Source organism: Paramisgurnus dabryanus, chromosome 2 (assembly GCF_030506205.2).
Source record: "Paramisgurnus dabryanus chromosome 2, PD_genome_1.1, whole genome shotgun sequence".
NCBI classification, from domain to species: domain Eukaryota; kingdom Metazoa; phylum Chordata; class Actinopteri; order Cypriniformes; family Cobitidae; genus Paramisgurnus; species Paramisgurnus dabryanus.
The window spans coordinates 32,084,505-32,107,321 of record NC_133338.1 but is presented as its reverse complement, the minus strand read 5'-3'; the positions used below and the strand labels follow the sequence as shown (position 1 = coordinate 32,107,321).

Genomic DNA, 22,817 nt, shown 5'->3' with positions numbered 1-22,817 from the left:
TTACTATATCAATGAAACATTCAAATAAAGTCGTTTGTATCAACACATTAAAACTACAATATGATTTGCATGCACAACAAATCGTACCAAAACTAAAGCTTTTTAATAAAAACAAGCATATCAAGAAACTAATAAAAAAAGAAACTTTGCGCATCAGGCTCATTCAAATCCTCTGTGATTCACACGCAGTGTCAGCAACTCATCCGTCAGAATCGTCCCCCCTCAGCAATCATCGACAAGCTTCGTTCGGTTCTTTTGGGGCCGACGTGCTATTTCGGCTGTGCGTCATGCGTCATCAACCCGGAACCTATGCCCAAAACTAAAGTTTGATTCAGTTCGATTTGTGAACCGGTTACTTCCTGAGAACCGGCTCAAAAGAACGATTCGTTCAAGAACCTAACATCACTAGAAAAGGGAAAAACATCCAGTATGCGGCATACCTCTAGCCTTGTTGATGCTAGAGGACAGAGGAGAATGGGCCGACTGATTCAAGCTAATAGAAGAGCAACTTTGACTGAAATAACCACTCATTACAACCAAGGTATGCAGCAAAGCATTTGTGAAGCCACAACACGCACAACCGTGAGGCAGATGGGCTATAACAGCAGAAGACCCCACCGGGTACCACTCATCTCCACTACAAATGGGAAAAAGAGGCTAAAATTTGCACAAGCTCACCATTGGACAGTTAAAGACTGGAAAAATGTTGCCTGGTCTGATGAGTCTCGATTTCTGTTGAGACATTCAGATGGTAGAGTCAGAATTTGGCATAAACAGAATGAGAACATGGATCCATCATGCCTTGTTACCACTGTGCAGGCTGCTGGTGGTGGTGTAATGGTGTGGGGGATGTTTTCTTGGCACACTTTAGACCCCTTAGTGCCACTTGGGCATCGTTTAAATGTCACGGCCTACCTGAGCATTGTTTCAGACCATGTCCATCCCTTCGTGACCACAATGTACCCATCCTCTGATGGCTACTTCCAGCAGGATAATGCACAATGTCACAAAGCTTGAATCATTTCAAATTGGTTTCTTGAACATGACAATAAGTTCACTGATCTCAACCCAATAGAGCATCTTTGGGATGTGGTGGAACGGGAGCTTCGTGCCCTGGATGTGCATCCCACAAATCTCCATCAACTGCAAGATGATATCCTATCAATATGGGCCAACATTTCTAAAGAATGCTTTCAGCACCTTGTTGAATCAATGTCACGTAAAATTAAGGCAGTTCTGAAGGGGGGGTCAAACACATTATTAGTATGGTGTTCCTAATAATCCTTTAGGCAATTGTACAGTACTGTGCAAAAGTCTTTGTACACCATGCCAGAATTAGATTTGTTGTTTTTATAATGTTTTAGTGATCATATATTATTATTTCTCAGTCTTTTTATTAGAATACAACCAGAAAATACAGGAAATGTGTTTATAGTATTAAAAACTGCATAAAAATGTAAAATGATGTGTCAAGTTTTTAGGGTAAACTCCCCCTCCACTTGAGCAATAGCAGGAATCTGCAGGATCTCTTAAACCTAAACAAAATTAAATCCTAATTAGTAATTTTACTTCATACTGCTCAAAAACGCAGATGTGTTTAGTGTCAAGAGAGTTCACACTTAACACAGACAATGCCTATCGAAGACATTTTGTCCTGAAAATTTAATTTTTGATTTTTTGTACATATTTCTTTTCTGTTTGTATCTTAATAAAAGATTAGATAGATTGAAAAATAAAAGTTTTTAATATTTTTTTAAAACTTCTAAACAAGTTTGGTGGTGCACTTTTGCACAGTACTGTATATATAGGCACACATACAGTATACCTGTAAGTAAAGATAAGCATACCAACACTTTTAATCACAATAGCATTTCTGCAAAAAAATCAATATCAATTTTAAAATCAAAAGCTGCTTCAGTTTTGGAGTAAGCCAAACACACTGTCTTCTGTCCTCAGTATATCTGTCATTATAGACAATTTAGAACATGATATTTATGGCTAATTAAGCTAATGATGCCACCCACATAAGTTATATCAGCTAGTCAATAGAAAAGATAAATATATGACATCACACAGTATTGATCCATTAGCTGCACGTGAATACTTTCAAAAGCTTTATGTTGTTTCTTTTATTACACATAAAAATACATCGATCCAAATCATTTGGGAAAACAGATATAAGTCAATTTACTGTATAAAGATCAACTGAGTATGAAAAATGTATGGCTATAAAATCAAAGCAATGGCTTCGTCTGAACAAAATATGTTCAAAAGGACTGAAACATGCAGGGCTGTCGGTCAGAGATCAGGAGAAAACAGATTACATCGGAAAAAGAGTTAGTAAACAAACAGAGATCCATTGGGAACAGGCCTCGATAAGCAGCTACGCAAACTTAGAAGTGACTAGAGCAGTTCCCTGGGGTTTGAAGAGGTATCCATAAAAAAACACACACACACAAACAAATGAGCAGGGTTGTGCGTGGAAATCAGTTCTCTCTATTACTACAAGGACTAAAAAGGAGAAACTGAAAGGAGAATTAAAGGAGAGGGAGGGAGAAAGAAATAAATGAAATTACAAAGTGAAGCAAGATATTGAAGGTACTGTAGATGGCAGAGAGGTGAAGGAGAAGTAAGGTCAGAAGAGCAGAGAATGCGTGACCACTCTATCTGCCTCCTAAAAACATTGTGACAATTAAAACCTATGGCACTGTCCAGGCAGTAAATACAGTGGGCTGAATCAATAGCAGCCAGCCATAAACACAGGCACATACGATACAGCTGCACAAAACGCTATGGATTTCCAATGGGGCCGTGTGACATCAGCCACTTTCAAATGCAAATATTAACTTATGCACATCGTCCTTCTGGTGGTTGGGCACCTATCGATTGGATAAAACTAACTCTATTGATCACTGAATAGTTAATGGAGATAATTAAATCTATGAAGTACAGTACTTAAGACTGAGTCCGCAGACTCAGGGGACACGCAGAGGACTTTCACGTTTAACGTGCCCTCACGCAATATAAATTAGTGTTAGAAACATCTTAATTTATGTCTTAAAGAGATTAGAGTATTGGAGAGTAGATGAAAACTGCACTGTGCGTACAAGTGTACAGTTATAGGCAAAATTATTTAGGTCACGTTAGGCTGTCACCCAGCGATGAGTCTTAAAAACTAATCGACCAACATAATTTATGACACTAAGAAATGCTGGAAACAGGAAAAGGTTGCTGTAGGAATAGCATTAAAGGGCAGCGTGCTGCGCGCAGGCCAATGTTAAACAAACTGCCAATCAATATCTCTTTTATTAGTGGTCACAATCAATGCAGGACTGACAGAGCCGACCAATTAACACTATCGATCGAAAGAAAAGAGGAGGAGAAGAGGATTCAAATGAAATATCTCTCCCCTCACATAACGATAGGGTCTGAAACACTGGGTTCCCACACCACGTGGCTCCCTGGGGTGTGGTGTGGAAGACACCCTGACAGAAAGCAGACCTGGACTATCTCCCAAGAGGAAGAGGGGGGGTCAGGGGGCAGTGGCCCCTGTCTACCGGTGCAGCCTGCGTGTGACGTGGGGTCTGCATTGGGAAAGCTGCTGCTCCTCTCTTCTCATCACACACGGAGCATTCTAATAAGGCCAGACTGCAAATTCCCCTCCTTGTGCCCTCAACCCAAGGGAACTGTCCTGATAGTCTGTGTGTGTGTGTTTACATTTGTGCAGGTGTGAGATTATTGATCTCACCGAGATAAAAAAAAGACTCGTTCCCAAAATGAGACATCGTTTCTGAGATGCGTATACAAATGTGTTTACTCGTGTACTCTGCAGTAGCCATGTTGAAAGTCCTTATCAGCAGTCAACAAGCAATTCTGCTGTGAACCGAACTGGTGATTTTTTTTAACACAATCCACATGGCTTTCCGAAACAGCTTATTATCATGTTCCCAGTTTTTCCAAGTTATCCTTACATATCTTTTCCATCCCTTTCCACCAAGTACAAATCTCTCCACTAGTCTTTTTCTTCCTATGTCATGTCCTGTTCCCAAGGAGACAGGGTCAGAGGGCCATATGGTGAGTGTCAGGCGTGCTGGCGGCTCTTATGAGAGGTTATCACGGAGCTGAGCTACCTGACCCCTGCACCGTGCTCACACTCACGGACAGCAACAGGAAATGTGACAAGAAGTGAGACCAAGAAAGCGTGGGGGGGGGCTTCCGAAATAAAGATCAGGAATTTACAGTGTCTGTAGTGTACAAACACATACACATTCCATTGTTATTATTTTTTTTTTGTTATGTGTCTATTATTTAAGCAATAGGGTATGAGATGCCATGCTTTATTAAATTATGACTGAGGGGGTTGCGAAATGCAAAGCAGGGTGCCTGCATTCCCTTTAGCAATGACTTTTATAAGACTTTATTGTTTTTTAAATTGTTAGCACATTAAAATACATGAAAGGACACAGATGTCTATTAAAATGGTTTTTTTATAACCATTCAATTCAATAATACAAGTAAAAATAGTTCCTGACATCAGTATGTTACTCTGCAACAAAAATAACAATAGACCAATTAGCATCCAGACGCAGATAAATCTGTCTGAAAATATGAAATAACATTATTAATGTACTATTTCTGTAGGTTATGTGCATGCTGTATCAGCACAAAGTTTTGCTTCTATTTGACTGCAAGGGAAACTTTGAGTCATGCATTTTTCCTCAACAAGAGCATAAACACTGAAACAAAAAATTGCTCATTTGGAAAATAACACGTCTGTGTGAACACTGTAATATAAATGTCACTGTGAACTATGGATTTATGCATTTACACAATCAGACTTAAACATGTTTTAGACTGTCTGCTGGCACCGGAGAAGAGTTTGTCAGCAAAACATGTAAAGGATGACCATGCATATGGAAAATTATATAATGGATGACATAAACCTTACAAAATAAGAAGGTTTTTTCCATCTATCAAAGGAGGACAGTCATCATTAAATCACTCTGTCTATCTCTCTCTCTCTCTCTCTCTCTCTCTCTCTCTCTCTTTCTCTCTCAGCTCCTGCCTTCAAAACATAATGAATCTCAGCCAGGCAAGGATCCTCACACCCCCCCAAAAAATGTTTTTTGCTGTATGACTTGTATGTGTGGAATGAAAGTTTAACTCAGGCCTCATTTAGAAGGTGCTTTGATGAATTAAAAAGGATCGAGAGTTTACGCTCTTTCTCTCCTTCTCTATCCGAGGATCGAGTTCTATGCTATCCACCAAAGCGTAAAATATTCACAGAATGGGACCGAGTGCGTTCATTTGGGGTGTCAGTCCGTCAAACAAAGAGCTACTCAATAATCTGAGATTTGAAACGCAGCAGTCTTCTAAGAAAATCTTTACATCTCTGCTATAGCTCCACTGTTCACTAATTCATCCTCTGCCTGCCCTCCATGGACCAAGAGTGTTACGCACCAACCAGAGAAAGAACCACACACAATACACACTGCAAGCCAGATTGATATAATAAAAAAGATAAAAGAAGTCACCCAGAGCAACCAAACCTTAATATATGTCATTTAAAATTGCTGGGCATGCAAAAATCTTAAAAGCACCATATATTGCATTTCAAGTAGCCAAACGTCATCTAAACTTGTGTTTGCTTAAAAAGAATCAATAAACCAAACACCTATGAGATCTGATCCAAGTTTCTCTGACTCTAAAGTAAACTTGACAATCTGCTAATCAGCAATTAGCAGTAACAACGAAAATCTGTAGCTGGTTTTGAAATCTGATGATGTATGCGCGGCCAAACCAAGGTCAAGGGCTGTGTAAGAGCCATGTCGAGAACTAGTTTACAATAACCAGCTACTTCAGCAATCAAAGGTATTTCATTTCACTTTCTGTACAGTTAACCAAAACGTTTGATGTTTGCAGCTTTATAACATCTGCTTTTAAGTTTGGCAAAGGGATTTTTTCCCCAATAGGCCTACTATAGTGAAATCCAGATTTTGGCTTGGGAAAATAACCTTAGTCTTGTGATTTTAATAGAAAGCTATGTCTGAATGGCACTGTGTTCTGGAGATGAAAATCCACAATACTGCAAAAATAAGAAAGGGCTGACATTCCTAGCGTGTTGCATGAGAGTGATGTGAAGCCAAGCTGTGTCTGGGATGAAAATATTTTTCTTAGATGTTCTTTTGTACAGTAAGTAATGTGTGTTTCTTCTATTTGTATTACATATAGAATGTATAACTGATAAAGCACACTGATGTATAGAACTATAGTACTAAGCATACTCATATATTTATATTATGACCATCGTTATGAATTATTATAAAAACATCTGTTCTTTAATAAGGATAAACTTAATACTTTAGGACATGCTAGTTTAAGACACTTTAGTTTGCCGGATTCATATCACAACACAGAAAAAGCAACAATAAGCACATGGGACTGACTGACACAACAGGGCCTGACAGGGCAGATGAAAATAAAAATGTGTGGAGGAAATATTTTTAGAACCATCTGGCTTGTGTTTGAGACCAAGCATGAAGAAGAAAAATTTCTGTAGTGCCTTGACTGAAAATGAGGAGCAGAGGCCACCGCAATTGAACTGTCAATGTAAGAGATGCTGTTTAGTCCAGCAGTGGTAAGGTTAGACCGTAGGCACATGATCAGCCTCAGTCTGTTCCTACTTATATCTACCTCCAAAGCAGTACACCCTCACCTGCACATAAAAGCAGTCAGGTCAATTTTGTTAAACCTACAGAATAACAACAGTTACTTTATGATGACTACCAATTGGTCACTTTTGGTTTTTCCAAATCCCAGAGATGAAAACCTGAAACTAAAATGTGCCATCATAATAAGGGATAAACGCATGTTCTTTCTGCTTGTACATGTAACTTAATCTTTCATTCTCCCGCCCTACAATGCTCAACATTTTCCCTCTTCTGGCATTCTTTTAATCCAGGAGAAAAATCAAAAGTGAAAGAAAACCTCTCAATTAGTTGGACTTCTTACTAATACTGCATGGTACCCAAGACAAGGCTTTGAAGTAACAGAAAGTGGAAAAGTACATCTGACATCACAACAGCCTGGTCTGCTTTAATGTTTGCAAAAATTAGACTTAATCTGCTGTCCTTCCCTATACAGCAAAACCACAGCAGTGTCACAATCCAGACTGAGGAAATGGAGACTGGGACCTAGCAATGAACTGTATCCTTAGCAATAAACTGTGTGTCTGTCACAGTCCTTCAACCTCCCGCCAACGGTTTAAAAAAAAGACGAAAATAGTGCAGACTAAAGTGTTTATGCAAACAAACACTAAGCATATTTGTATGTATTGGCACCGGTGTTTGGTTAACCACCCACAAGCATTTGCAGATGGGACCTTTCTCAGGGGGCCACAAGCACAGTGAGAACATACAGAGGGAGAGGATAAAAGACAACAGAAGAGAGAAAAGTTGTACCTAAATAAAAGACAGATCAAAAATGAGACCGCTTTAGTGTCCGTCGTTTCTTCAGGGTAGCATATTAGATGGAGAGCAAATGGAGACATTTGCTTAAAGGTGCAGTGTGTAATTTTTAGAAGGATCTCTTGACAAAAATGCAAAATAATATACAAAACGATATGATCATGGGTGTATAAAGACCTTTTATAATGAACTGTTATGTTTTTATTACCTTAGAATTAGATGTTTTTATCTACATACACCGAGGGTCCCCTTACATGGAAGTCGCCATTTTGTGCAGCCATGTTTCTACAGAAGCCCTTACCGGACAAACTGTTTTTACTAAGTTGTCTCCGACGATGACATGTTTGTCCCATGGCGGCTAACGTAGCTTCTCTATGCGTTTCAAAATGAGGGGTGAGTGGTGGACTGAGCCATTGGTTGCAATGCGCAACCTCACCACTAGATGGCACAAAAATGTACACACTGCACCTTTAAGCTTCTGCATATCAGAATTTTCTCAATTTTTGAATAGAGTTACGTCTCAAAATATCTTCAGATTTGACCAAAGTCTACAATCAAAACTCAATGATTTCAACATGAACTCACTAAATTCTTCAAAACAAAAATACCAGGGCAGGACAATAGGCTTTTGTATAAAGCTTTATACTGTTACTGTTTGTGAATAATTATCATATTTGTATGTTTTCCTCATAACAAGAATTTTAAGAGAAACTTTGATTAAAATCCAACCAATTAAAGTTTCCTAAATAATATACACAAAAGTTTAAGAACCACATAAGTTGTTGCAGATGCTGCAGTCCACATCATGTAGAAGGGGTAAAATTACTAAGTACATAATAACTAATGTACTGGCCTTATTTGTCCCTAGAGTTTACTGGCAAGACAAAACATTTTTTTGGCAATGTGCATTTTTTAACATGCCTGACCAGTTGGAGCATTTTGATAATTTTGTGTGTGCACAGACATGCACAGTCACTAGAGGGCATTTTAAAAAACACACTGTCTCTGTCAGTTTAACCATGATACAAGAACACTGATATGATCCTGTCAGTCATATTCACACAAACTCTTTCTGTTCATAAATTTGTTTCTATTATATATTTATTTTTATTTTTAAACATTAGGATGTCCTCAAAACAAAATGACTGGGAAAACTGAGGCAATTAGCATAATTTTTACAAAAATCCATCTAATCTGCACAAAAAAATGTAGTAAAAATTCATTATATTTTTTTTTTTTAATTCTTTATTGCCTCAAATGCAAAGCTTATTAAAACAATTATACTCAGAACTTTATTACATCTACAATATAGGCAAAAGTAATTACATTATAAAATCTCTCTTCTCTGGCCAATTTATTCATCTGCTTAAATCAAGTTTGTTCAGATTTAGCTGGGCACTGTTATGGCCACATCCATTAATGTGATGTTTGAGGTGTTCTCTTTAGAATATTTATTACTTTCTTTTCAATTTTGTGATAATTTGGCAGTGTTAATACCTGGCCAGGAATGAAGCGAGGAGAGACAGTGAGCAATAATTCAGGATCTTGTATGTCTGGGATTCATCTGAATATATCAGGAATATCAGACTTGTTTAATGAGATATCATTCTGCTTCGATCCTGAGTGTCCCCTCCCCTTCACTCTGCCCCTATACTGAGCAGGGCCTTATTATTATTTCATAAAAAGCTCTGATCTGTCTTATGAAAAAGCAGAAAAGCTTTGTGAAATTCATTAAAGCAGCCTGAGAAATGTATTAAATGAGAAGGTGAAGCTGGCTGTTGGTTTAACCTTTCTGCTGTGAGGCTTTGAGCCTTCATAATCCCTATGCAAGGCTAACAGAGGCCCAGACACACACATACACCCCTCATGAAGGTAAATGAAGGGACCGTTCACATTGCCTGAGAATGCTATTCAAAGTTTGGAAAATCTCTTACAAGATCTATATACAGTTAGCGAGCCATGTTATTACATACAGAAAAATGCAGACCAAATTTATTTTCAAGTATGGATGTGTTTGTATCAGAACTTAAGACCCTAAAAGCACTATGCGATGAAAAGTGATCTGTGTGGTGGAGGACTGGTCAGTGTGATCTACCTCTTCAGTTAAAGCTGATTTAACTTCTACTCCCCCCACCCATCAGTACTGATCACTACGCGCTTCTGCTTATGCATTATGGATGAGGGTGCCCATATGCACTTGGGCTATCATGTGTGCCCTTGCACAATGCTTTAGAAAAACTACAGTGAACCATCACATATGAGATTCTGACCTTTCTCAAAACTGGTTCCTCTTACAAACTCTCACATGTAAGCCGAGAACTTTGTGGCATGCTTTATATTAGAGCGTTTGTCTTTTGTAGTAACCATCTTAATGTTTTTTTGTAAAATGCCTAAACCCCAAAGATTTGGTGTACGTAGCCTAAATTCTGTTACTATTTTCCTATTTGATTATTAACCGAAAGTATTTTAACAGTTTTTCATCCTCTTGGGAGTCAGCTGGCATTAGCTTAATGTAAAACTTTCTTCTATACGTAACATTACTTCTCACTAGTACGGTTTAATATGAGCCGCTGTACTTTTTTGTGTCCACTGATTTTTCTGTGCTTTCTCTTGTTTTTATTAATGTATAAAGCTGCTTTGGAACAATTAAACAATTGTGAAAAGTGCTATATAAATGCAATTTAATTAAATATTTGTATTAACCAGGTCTGGTTGTACTCATATAGTGTACTTTTAACACTGGTGATTTTGCTGTGCACTCTCAGAAAAAAGGTACAATAGTTGTCACTGGGATGGTACTTTTAAAAAAGTACCTTTGATGTACCAATGTGCACCTTTTTGGTTCAAAAGTGTACTTTTTGAAAAAGTACCTTCCCGGTGACAACATTTGTATCTTCTCACACTTTAATTCTGAGAGTGTAAGAACCAAAACCATTTGTTAATATGTGCATCCCTCTTGTAATTTTCTGTTTGCACGTGTTGGACAAAACATGAAGAGATTGTGTTAACTACTTGGACTAAACGTGTCAAAGTATTGATGGGTACATACTCCTGTCATTATACCCGCCATGCACTTGCACACAAATTGCGGCTCTCTGGCGCCTCTCAAAGAGTGAACTTGTAATCGCAAAGAGATCATCACTGACAAAGTTCTCATCCCTTTCGGGCAGTAACAGTAAAAGCGACGAGAGAGGAGATAGTCACACTCTGTAGAGAAAGAGAGAGACAGAGAGGGGTAGTCTTCCAATTATACTGCCGACAACATTTAATAAAACTGCATGTATTACCCTTTATCCAGACTTCATTCTGCGCGAGGGAGTCTTATTTCTACCGTCCCTTTCAAGTGCGCATACTTCAATTAGAATGCTGTTCCCTTCGCCTCCCACTGCTGCCGTATAATTAGACTTGAGAGATTCCGCTAATTTCTCCTCTCTCTCTCTCTCTCTTCTCTCTCTCTCTCTCTCTCTCGGATCGTCTAATTTCACCTCAAAGGCATATTTTCACGGTGTAACTCGCTGGTTAAACAAGGCCATATCCATTTGTTAATTGACGCAATTACGCATTTCTCGTAATGGTCGCATAGGTCCCGAGATACGCATCAATCAGTTTTGTGTTGACCTGCCGGAGATGTGAGGGACTGGCCCTCTCTCTAATAGAGAGAGATGGAAACATCATCGCAATTAACATCAGGTCGGACCTCTGATCGACAAAGGGTCCTGCATGTAAAAAAATGAAATAAAATATAGGAATGAGTAATTAATAACATAAACTTATTTATGAATACTATAAAACATTTTATTTTGATTGAAGCTTGATAATTTATTTTTTCCTAAACGTGTGCAAATTATTATATTTAAATACGTGTTAATGTGTAGTAAAATAGGTATTATTGAGGACGGAATCAGAACCAACAGCTGTTTTGATAAAAACATTATTTGCCCCAAAATAGAATTTTTAAAGATACGCCTAAATGCGTGTTAAATTAATTTGAAGTGCATATATTTACTATCAGAATAATTTTTTTTTTAAAGATTAGGCTAGGCTTTATCTATTTTATTCAATTGCATCTATTTTATAATTTCTGGGGATACCAAGACAAGTGTTTCTTATTTGCTTAAAGTCTCTAATGTTTAAAAAAGAAAAATGAAAGGGGGGAAAAACAGAGGGGACAGGGTGTGCAAAACACACCTCAAGAAAAGCGCGAAGCATGACGTGATTGGCAAAGACATCATTCTATCTGAGCTGTCCCGGGATTAGAATGACGTCACACACCGTTACCCGTGCACGGATGAATTCTAAAGAACTATAGAGGCACAAATAATAGCACAACCACAAGTTCATATCTTGCAAGTCCTACGTTATCCTTTAAGCTTTCTACAGCTGTTTAACAACAATATTTTTGTAGTTGATGAAGCTTAACTCTAATTTCTTATTTCACTAAGGAGATTATATATACATATAAAACCAGGGCTGGCGTAAACATCCTCAGTGCTTGCCAGTTAAGTGCAGTCATCTATTATTGAGCGAAAGGCCGAGTGTGGAAATGTGTGTAAGACTGTGGATTTAAAGTAGATTTGGTTTCAATCGATCAGCAGGAGAAGAATATTGCTTATGGTAACAAAAGAAGCAGCAATGTCTTTCTCGCAGTTTGGATATCCTTACAATGCAACTTCTCAGGTAAGCATGCAAATATCTTTTTCGTATGTAGAAGCTTCATGAGATTTGACGTTATAGTGCGTTTTTCACAAGCTGTTGTCATTTCTGGATATCAGTATAGGTGTCTAACACAGGTAGAAGCAGATTTTCCTGCACTCAAATGCTGAAGTAAAGTTACGCTGTACCTTGTGTTTGTCAATATTTATAGTAATGGGTAATTTTAATTATAAATGACCTCACGTGTTGTTGTAAACCTGTAAATTACCTTTACCATGTAATTGTTTAGAGTGAGAGCCAGACTCCTCCCTTTGCCGGTAGCCTTTTGAGTCTCTGTGTATAAACTAATTATACATTTTCAGATAAAGGCGATTTTGACAGCATGAGTTCTAACATTTATAGATTTAATTTATAAAGAAGTAATCATTACAGAGTGAAAGTATGCTGCGCTTTTTAACTTCTTTATGTCACAGTAAAACTTAAAAAGTTTTACTTAACACAAATTAAGCAACTAAACTGTTTTACACACAATAAATGAACTCATAAATGAAGAAATAAGGTTCAAAATGTAACTGCTTAAATTGAAATATTGTAATTATTTTAGCTTTAATAAATTAACTCATATACTACATTTAAAAATATAAGTTTCTTATATGTTTAATAAAAATAATGAATAAGAATAAAAGTATCTAGTATAATTTCAAATGTTTTCGTTTAACAAATAAATTTTATTGAAGCTTACCTTAATTTTTTATTTTAGTAAGTAAACTACGGAAACCTGTAACGCAAACATGAAATGACACATCTATCTTACAATTTTCTTCATGCAGTTTTTCGTGTCGGCAAACACCAGTACGACTTGCTGCGATTCGATTTCCAGGTCGGTGACAGAAGGACCGAGCGCGCCTCAGAGCGCAGCTTCATTCTGCTGTCCCTCCTATGAGAACCGGCTGCTGGCGAGCACACGGTCGGAGCTCAACGCTGCCCTCGGGATGTACGGGTCTCCTTACGCAGCAGCGGCGGCCGCAGCCGGTCAAAGCTACGCCAACTACTTTCCGTACAGTGCCGACCCCTCCGCCATCTACTCCAGCCTGGTATGTGAAGCACTCTCATCAGATATAGCGCAGGTCCTCTGTTCAATCGATTGACTCATTCAAGTCACGGCTTGTTATCGATTATTTTGGGTTGCTAAGAGGATCAAGCTGTCCAGCAAAATAACTTTGAGTAATCAGAAGAAATAAACAGAGAATTAAGAGACACTGCACATCACCTGCTTGATTTAATAGGGCCTCCTTAGATTAATGGGGAAGATAATATCCCAGATTTTTTTTCTTAAGTATACAAGCAACGTGTTTAAAATTATAATTTAAAGTGTAAATAATGCATGTCTTTTTTAAAGTTAATTAGTACAGGACCACAACAAATTACAGTAATGTGTGGTACAGCTGTCACATGTTAAAAGTATTTTTACTTTACCTATAGAACCCACAATATGAAATCAAAGAGGGGTCAGGGAGTCTTCATGGTACTATAACCCAACCTGCTGCCTACTATCCATATGACCACTCACTGGGACAATACCAGTATGATAGGTGAGTTTTAAGTTATATATATATATATTTTATATCGATTTACTGTAATTATTAACTGTCTATAAATAATTTTTTATATAATAACATAAAATGCTAAAAATCAAAATGCTGCGTTTGTTTTGACTCAGATATGGGACTGTTGATTTTAATGGGTCAACACGGAGAAAGAATGCTACACGCGAGACAACAAGCACTCTTAAAACGTGGCTTTATGAACACCGGAAAAACCCTTACCCGACAAAGGGTGAAAAAATCATGCTGGCCATCATCACTAAAATGACTCTCACACAAGTGTCCACCTGGTTTGCCAATGCAAGAAGGAGACTAAAGAAAGAAAATAAGATGACCTGGTCCCCCAAAAACAAAGCAGGTGATGACAGAAAAGAAGACCTCATTAAGACTGACCCAGACAGCATTACCAAAGGTACCTCATACTTTTCATATGTAATATTAACATTCTGTAAATAAAACATGTTTCGTTGTTGTTTAAAAGCAACCTTGTGAATTTCACTTTTGTGTAATCTCAGTACCTTTCACTGCTCTTGCATAGACTCCAAAGAGAGTAAGGATGAGCAAGACCTGCAGTTCAGCGACCTGGATGACATTGAGGACGAGGAATGTGACAAGCTGGACAGTGACTGTGAGAAATCGGGTCAGGATGACCTTGCAACTTCCTCCCCACCAAAGAGAGACTGTAACCCTGAGCTGAACTTCTCATCCTTTCCCTGTGGCCTGAAGAATTTGGGACCTCTGAACTCGGACTATCTGGATCCGCTCGGCTCCAAACCACAGCAGTCCTCACCTCAGTCCAGTTCCATAAGCACTGTGGCACTCTCTCATTTTGAGACATCGGAAAAGCCCCGGATCTGGTCGCTGGCACGCACAGCTGCCGCAGGGGTTGTATTAGCCGCACAGCAAGGAGATGTACGGATTGGGCCTGGAGACTGTCAGATGCAGGCAGTCAGGTTGCACACAGTTGGAGGAGGGCAGTGTGGGGAGCTTCAAAACCCTACGAACTTGAGCAATACTGAAAATCTTTACCAGGAAGGACTGCAGGGGATACATAAAGCATACACGATTGGGAGCTACAAGAACCTTCAGATACACTCTTCATCCTATCCAGTACTGTCTGAATCCTGCCAGTACTCCTCAATGGAAGGTACAGAATCTTTGTTTACTGTTAATTGTAAAACTGTGGAAAACAAAAAGAAAGCATTATATTCATTGATACAGTGAACTCCAACTGTTGATAATTGTGAAAACATCATAGCTAATCATTCAAGCCATAGTCAGTGGTGACAATCATATACATGTTATGTTCCTGCTAAATTTGTATATTTAAAATTTAAATTGCTGTTACCTGTGTGTGTACAGTCAGTGTAGGTGACTGCCAATGCAAATGCGTTTTTGTGTGTTTACTGCAGAGTTCTCCAGCACAGGAAAGACAGAAACAGAACACACTGAGCCCAATAATACATGTCCAGCACTCCAGGATACTAAAATTACTGCATTCAGACCTGTAATGAAGAGGTGAGACAGGTGAGATTCAGTAACGTACAATATACACATTAACAAGTGATTCAACTTAATACATGATTTTAAAGTTGAACTTACCTGTCTAAATACACAAATTTTTAACCCAGTGCGGTGTCAAAAAGGAACAAACCCAGCTGTAACCCAGAATTTTTTTAAATATTTGACCCAAACATGGGTTAAAACAACCCAGCATTTTGGGTTGGAACAACCCAGCAGCATAGACGAAATTGCATCTTAACGAGTTGGATTCATCTCTTTTTTGACCCAAGGCTGGGTTGAAAATAGCCCAGGATTTTTTTTAAATGTATAGACATGTAAACTGTTGTTTATGAAATCCAATCATCTAGAATTACATACAATCCATCGCCCCAGAGTCTGCATAGATTCAAGTGAAAACTGTGTAATGCCATTACATACAGTACTCTAGTAAAGTGTATCTGATAACAGTAAACATTTGTGCTGTGCAGTGCTCAGCTAGAGTGTTTTACATGAACATTCATCAGTTTGAACTGACAGTCTCAGCAACTGTACAACAACAAATAAATACTTAGCATTTATGTGTATGTGTGTAATTTGAAGAAATGGAGCAAACCCTGTGTGTGCAACTGTTACAGAAATCATCTAATATCTTTTAATACATTTTACCAATCAACCCAGTTGCACCAATACCCTAACTTTCACAAAATTGGCTCATCCTTTACATTTCCCTTCTTCTTCTTAATTAGGACTGTGAATATGCCAATAAACACGGGGACATTTTTATGATCAACATTATGCACTATGGAACGGAGGAAAATTATAAGCTGATGGCAGCAGACACTTGAAACTGTAGCACAAGTTGAGTAAATGCGCCAGTACATTCTGGAACTGTGAAAACTGGATGCAGCCATAACTTTGCACAATATGATTTGATGGTGTCAATAACTTTATGCAATGTTTGGTGTACGTATGAGAATTAATTGTCTGTGATTTCTTATGTTTGCACTGGCAATCGTAGTTTAGTAATCCTATTTATCTATTTATTGTCTGGCTGTTTGTTTGCTTTATTTATTTGTTACCATATGTCATCTCAAGATTGTGTTGTTATGTTTATTTCTTTGTGGTTGTGTGTTTAATGTTCTGTGATTTATGTTTTCGAAAGCTGGTGTTACAGTCAGTCATTTTTACTTTTGTTTACTCAACAATAAATGAGATGAGATACTGTGCTCCTGAGGAGTTGTTTATATCAAGAAACTGTTTATAAATGTTGTGTTGTCATTTATAAAATATTTTATACGAACTGATTCCTGTCTTGTGTAATTATTTCTTATTTTATTGCTTCATCAACCAGCTTTAATCTTAAAGATGATCCTCATGACTCAGATCTAGGTCATAGTTGAAAGTTCATAATTCAGACAAGGATGTGAAGAAAGTTATAATTGTCATTATTTAATCGGTATATCTGCATCAACACTCTGACTGTTCAGGCTCAAAGTCATACAAGGACTGGTTATGAATGCAGCTTGGTCTCCAATGCGCTCGAGCGGGTGCATCATCATCATCCAGCTCCAAGAATGTTAACACGGCCACGCGAGAGAACGCACTGAAACGCGCATCAAGTGTTATAAGTTGATCATACCCGATTAAACACGCTTAGAAAAAGCAAGACATGTTCAGAAGAAAGACAAAAACACTTTACTGTTTTTCCGACAGTTTAAAACTATACTTAACGAATGACCTATTGGTCAGGGCCCGTAAAATAAGTCGCAGAAAGATAGACATTATTTAAGGACGGATTGAAAGATTAAGGCATGTAATAAGAGCATTAGGATTGTATTAGGTCTATTCAAAAAGCTGTGGTCAATTTGTGGGCGAGCTGAAAAAGGGGGTGGTGGCTATGCGAGTTGTTTGCGGCGCAGAAATTCTCATTTGAAATAATAGACAAACGTGATTATTATATCGGGATAAATAATAGGGCTTAACTTTTAAACCCGTAATAAGAGTTGATTCATAAAAGACTCAAAAACAAATAACATCTATAATATATTTCTTTATGGCAAAATTAATAAAGTATTTATTATTATTATTGTAATATAATAATATTATTCTTAATATTACTGAGTCTAAGACGTCAAAATACCGCTATGACATAACAGTATGTATTTTAATGAATTCAATTTTTAGCTCGTTTGGTAGCTATTTGATAGTTTTGTTACTGAGGAAAAAGATAAGATGCAGGTGGCATGCTTCGCCTCTTATATGCCTCCAATATTTTTGTTTTATTAAAGGTCAACTGACTATCATATGGATTATCCCTCGGGATCTGCACTGCCAAGCAATCTGTCCAACAGGCGAGATCTATTTCTACAAATCTCCCTAAATATAATCCCTCAAAATCATATTCTGTATACTGTTTTGATTAAAAAGAAAGAAACTGGCATGAAAAATAACTTCAGAAGACTGCTGAGTACTGGCAGTATAAATGACAGGGGTCCGTTTTTCTTCATCAGACCCATCTGTGTTCAAACATTTTGCAATTATACTGTCGTTACCTGTATATAACATACTATACGGCTAGAAAACCGATTTAGTATTGACAAGTGCCACATAGCTTGTACGAGGGCCACATAAAGACGTTTGCCTTGTGTTAAATATTTAAAGCAAAGGTAATTAAAATGGGAGCTGTAAAGAAGAGCTGCCAAACATTATTGAAGGTAATGATGCATGTGCAATGGGATTAGTGCGGTAGCGCTATACCTGAGGGAACCAGCAATAATAGCATGGATTTCTGCCACACAGCATCAGGCTCACGCTGCAACTAATAGATCAATTAAGAGCCTGTCTTACAACAAGTTTACACCATATTAAATCTAGACCAACAAGGGTGGAAAAAGTCTAAGATGTGCTTTTGAGTTAGCAAGGGGACTTTGGAAATGTCATATTGCCCTACAATGTGTTCTCTTCAAAGACATCCTTGCTGCGTGTAGTTGATACTGTGCATTAGTCTAATGGATAGGTGCATGGGGACACATGGCATGTATTATGCAGGGTCAACTGGATGCATTATAATACTGGTCCTGTCTACTGACAAATTTGCTAAATACACAAAGTATTTATAGTATTTGTAGTTTCATTGGAATTAAACTCAGAATTATATTAATATAAGCAAAGACAGAAGGATGGATGGATGGATGGATGGATGGATATTAAAACAAGGCAGTGTCACATAGTCAAATCATCTCGCTATGCTTAATTATGGCCTGCTGTAGTGATAGAGGCCTAATCCAAAACAGATTTTCACTAATCTCCAGTAATAAAGACGCAAGAAATAAACATCCCCGGATGATGGATAAACAAGAAATCTGCAATACTATGCCATCAAAGGTCATTTTCAATAAGGCTTTTGCATGAAGCTAAACAGATAACCTGAACCTTCGAGAATGAGCACGTATGTGAGGGTTTGTGAATAAGTCGAGTGTAATGACCGAACACAGCTCTGATCGTTAAGTGTGCAGTCAACCCACCCTAGACAGCCTTTCTTCTGTAGTTAAGCTCTTTTCCAGTCCTGTCGCTCAAACATCGTCTACACTGGAAGCGGACGACGAAACGATCAAGCTTCCCTTATAATCAATAACGCTGTACACTGCATTGTGATATAACAGAAAGCTTTGTATTGTTCAGCTAGGTTTGACTGTGTTTCCCAGCACAGCAGAATAAATTCAAAGCCATTAGTAGGCTAATCTGCAGCTGTTTTTATAAAGGTATTCAAGGGACTGACATTTGTTATTATGGGACTTACTAGTAGGACTCAGCTGTTGTTATCATTTAATCAATATCTCATAAACTGCAAATTTACAATAAGCCTTTAAACTTTGCCAAGTATCAGGTTAGCCTTGTAAAACAACGCTGCTTTACTATAACTGTTTAAAAAAAAAGAGGATGGATAACGAAAACAAAAAAATCTTCTGCTGTTTAGTCGGCCACACATTTATTCATAAGCTTGAAGGTACAGTATTTGTATATATTATGACCTTTAAATGACTCGTGGGCAAGATGCAATCAGTTGAATGGATTATATAGACATAAATATAAATCTATGAATGAGTCTTGGCGACTGCATTTTGCAGAATAACATTTTTGTAAATGAGGGTAATGAACAATAACAGTATATCATTCTCCGCTGGACTGTGAGGAAGTGGACCACAATTGACAAACCCTCAATTATTGTGCCAAAGGTCAGAGGAGGGTTAACTATTGAAAATTAGGCTATGAGGGGGTTCTCTCCGACCTCAGTATGCTCACAGAGTTATAATGTAAAAACAGCTAACTGGTTCTGACAGGACAGCAATGGCCAATTCATACTAATAAGGCCCATAACAACAACAACATCCCTAACAACAATTTGCCCAAAAGCAGACAAAAGAGGTAAAGTGAAGGTGCCATTTGATGTGTCCCACACAGTGCCACAGAGGGCATCTGAGAGACGGTCTCGGCAATGATGGCTCAGGGTTCAAATGTTGATGAGGGGGACAATGAACACACTTCATTACATTTTGTCAAAGGGCGCAATGAAATGTGTGCAGGGCTTTGTTTCTGTTCATGTTTCTCCTCATGGAATTCCTGGTAGCCGATGTTGCTACAAGGTCCTTGCTAATGAGTTTTGTCAAAGATAATTACGGTTTCCTATAGGTGGCCGAAGTGCTTGATGAAAAGCTGGCTTTGTGCGTCTTGCAGGCGGACGGTGCTGTACTTTCGTACCTCGCTACTCCCAGTGCACTCTGAGTGACCTGTCTGACCTGAACTATAGGGTTCAGCCTAAATTTAAAGTAACTAATAATCTTGAATTTATGCATGATCAGGAATGGGACAACAGATAAAATATTCATCAAATAGTCAAAATAAAATGATTAGCACAAAGTAAAACGAAGATGAGAAAAAGGAGTATGGCAACACATTTCTGTTTATTGCTTAAAATCATATACAATTCATATTAATATATATGTATGCATTAGCCAGACACTTTTATTCAAAGCAACTTACAGTGCAATACAAGCTATACATTTTTATATCAGTATGTGCATTCCCTGGGTTCGAACCCATGACCTTTTGTGCTGCAAACGCAATGCTCTACCAGCTTTAGCTACACAGTTTCAACGATGTTGTAACACAAAACCCAATGCAGGTATAAACAAATTGAATTATAGTATGAATTACCCTTAAAACTGACACAATTGCACTGGTTCAATGGCCACATGGGCCTAAGTATTATTTGGCAACGTCCACTGATGATGAACATCTGACTTTTTTAGGGGCAATTTATTTTATTTAAAACACAGGTTAGGTTTAAGTAAAAATAAAGATTGGAATTACAAACTCTCATCATTAAGAAATATTCGCTATGAAATATCTTACTTGTATTTTATTTACTATACTTGTGCATATTATGCTGCTAGGTGATAACAGACAGAAAAGAAGCTGCTCCTTCATTGCAACCTCCCAACTATAATTAACTAAATTCATGGTTTATATTTACAGAATGATGGCTTTTACCCCTATGGCCATTCTTTGGAAAATAACTTTGCAGCATGCATACAACTATCCACAATACCTCAAACCACACCTTTAAATGTGAAACATCGCCTTGCCAAAATTCCACCATTGTAACTATGATGTTTAAATGAGAAACAACAACATTTAACAGAGATGAGCCTTTTAGAAAGTAAATCAGGTTTAATTCACTTTAATCTTTGAGGTAGTTCACAGCAGGTCTGTCTTATGGTTTTACAGTACATGCCTATTTTAACTGCTAGGGGTCTGCTGCTCTTCTGTTACATTAAATTTCGTGCTAGGCAGTCGAACACAAATTATTCTGACAGCAGAGAATCTATGTCTACCTTTACCATCCATCAAGTTTTATTAGGATGAGACTGAGAAAGAACGCAAATCTGTTCTATTGTTAAAGATATTTTCAGTAATGCAATTCAGTCTGTCTCACTGTAAAGGTACTAGTTTGTGAAGTTATAAAACAGTTCCTGACACCCTCATTTCTAGAAAACCTCTGAAAACCATAAACTCATGACAATTATTTGCAGCCTGACACAAAGAGAGAGAGACAACCTGCGAGGAACTCCAAAAGAGGCGGGTAAGATTGAAGGGTAACCATTGTTGGCTGGCACTATGCTAGAACCATGTGCTCCAGAACACGGTGTAATCAAAAGGGGCCGTTACAACACGCCCTCATACTGTTCTAGCTAGGTAAACAGCATATTCCAGCAGCCTTGGGCATTGAATGCAGACCACACATTGTCACAGCCCACTTTTTTAGACTAGACTTCCATAAAAAAGGCCCATTATGCACGTGTGGGATTTTTTTGCCCAGTTAAAAAGCCCTCTGGGCTGTGGCCAATGACAGAGCATCATAATTATGCATTTTATTGGCCATCTCATTCCAGCTATGACTGATTCGGCTCCCAACCCTAAACGTTTCCATTCACCCTTTCATGTGGGAGGGCTGACAGTGCCACAGCTTGCCTGTTTCAAAGGTGGGCTGACAAATATTTACGACCTGATGTGAAGTCACATATAATCAGCTCCCATGAGCTGTTCGAGAGAAATTGGAACACGCTTATCTTTACATTATGAATGATACTTCAAGAAAATCCCTGAGCCTTCATGTGGCTGGCTAAAAATAATAAGTGACACATTTCTTCAGGATCACTCATAATGAGGGGTTATCAGCCAAGGTTGCCGTTTCTCAGAAAATGAAGGAAATAAATGAGTGGCCTCCCTCTACTGGTTAAAGTTATTACTGCAATGGTAAAAACTTATGAGATGTGCCTTCAATGGGCAGCAGTCTACTGGAAAGCCACTGGAAGACGATAATGACAATTTTGAGACAGAATATAGTGTGAATTTATGAGATCTGTAAAAAAACGTTCTGTCGCGCTCAGCCAATAATAACCATGCCATATACAGTAACATAATCATGCCATCCACTCAGAGCAGACAACTATGACTAGAACTATAAAAACAGCATTAAACATTTAACCTTTTCCCTGCTGTTGATGAGTTATCTCAAATGCTTCCCTGTACCTACTGTATAGTCACATAATTTTTTTATTCTTTTTCGTGATACTGTCACGAATTTCCGCTTTTTTTTTCGTGATCGTATCACAAATTTCTGTTAATGTGTCATTGTCACGTATTGGTTACTCAACTGCTTTTTCCTTTTTTCAAACCATTTCGCTTCGGTTTAGGGTTAGATTTGGTGTTTGCGTTAGGATGTCACGTTAAGTATTGGTTTATACAATATTTTCTGATTTATTTTTTAAATTTTCTTAATGTGAAAACATTGACGCCTGGCGTTAGGGTTAAAGTTGGGTTTGGGTAAGGATGTTATTTTATGTAAATCTAACCCTAAACCGTAGCGAAAAAATGCGAAAATTCGTAACACTATCACAAAAAAGAAATAAAAAATTACGTAACTCTATATACATAATTTCGTGTGACTGGGCTGCCCTGCCAATGACGCTTCCCTGGCGAGTTTTTACGGTAATCTATAATTTAGCTATTATCCACTAGGTGGTGCTCT

At 37.9% G+C, this 22,817-nt stretch overlaps 1 protein-coding gene and 1 long non-coding RNA gene across 3 annotated transcripts in view; one reads left to right on the top strand and one right to left on the bottom strand.

The window, feature by feature from the left end:
• The first annotated feature begins 11,656 nt into the window (after positions 1 to 11,656).
• Positions 11,657 to 16,530, top strand: irx6a (iroquois homeobox 6a). 2 transcript variants are annotated; one of them, XM_065267877.2, is made up of 7 exons: positions 11,657 to 12,143; positions 12,950 to 13,213; positions 13,602 to 13,711; positions 13,840 to 14,135; positions 14,262 to 14,870; positions 15,136 to 15,250; positions 15,973 to 16,530. In XM_065267877.2, the coding sequence occupies exons 1-6, from the start codon at positions 12,078 to 12,080 to the stop codon at positions 15,243 to 15,245; spliced, it is 1,455 nt and encodes a 484-aa protein (XP_065123949.2). In that variant the 5' UTR covers positions 11,657 to 12,077; the 3' UTR covers positions 15,246 to 15,250; positions 15,973 to 16,530. The 2 variants fall into 2 exon arrangements, with proteins under 2 accessions (XP_065123949.2, XP_065123951.2); XM_065267879.2 differs by lacking the exon at positions 11,657 to 12,143 and having other exon boundaries at positions 12,855 to 13,213; positions 15,136 to 15,241.
• The window catches only part of LOC135749315 (uncharacterized), a 54,321-nt gene continuing 46,276 nt past the window's right edge, over positions 14,773 to 22,817 (bottom strand). The window contains exons 2-3 of the long non-coding RNA XR_010532338.2: positions 15,072 to 15,228; positions 14,773 to 14,903 (exon numbers count right to left, since the gene is read on the bottom strand). This is a non-coding gene — a long non-coding RNA (uncharacterized lncRNA). The remainder of the gene's footprint in view (positions 14,904 to 15,071; positions 15,229 to 22,817) is intronic.

Coding starts and splice junctions, on each gene's coding strand:
- irx6a (XM_065267877.2), top strand. CDS start 12,078: ATGGTAACAAAAGAAGCAGCAATGTCTTTCTCGCAGTTTGGATATCCT. Junction 12,144..12,949: donor CTTACAATGCAACTTCTCAG/GTAAGCATGCAA, acceptor TTCTTCATGCAG/TTTTTCGTGTCGGCAAACAC. Junction 14,136..14,261: donor CCCAGACAGCATTACCAAAG/GTACCTCATACT, acceptor GCTCTTGCATAG/ACTCCAAAGAGAGTAAGGAT.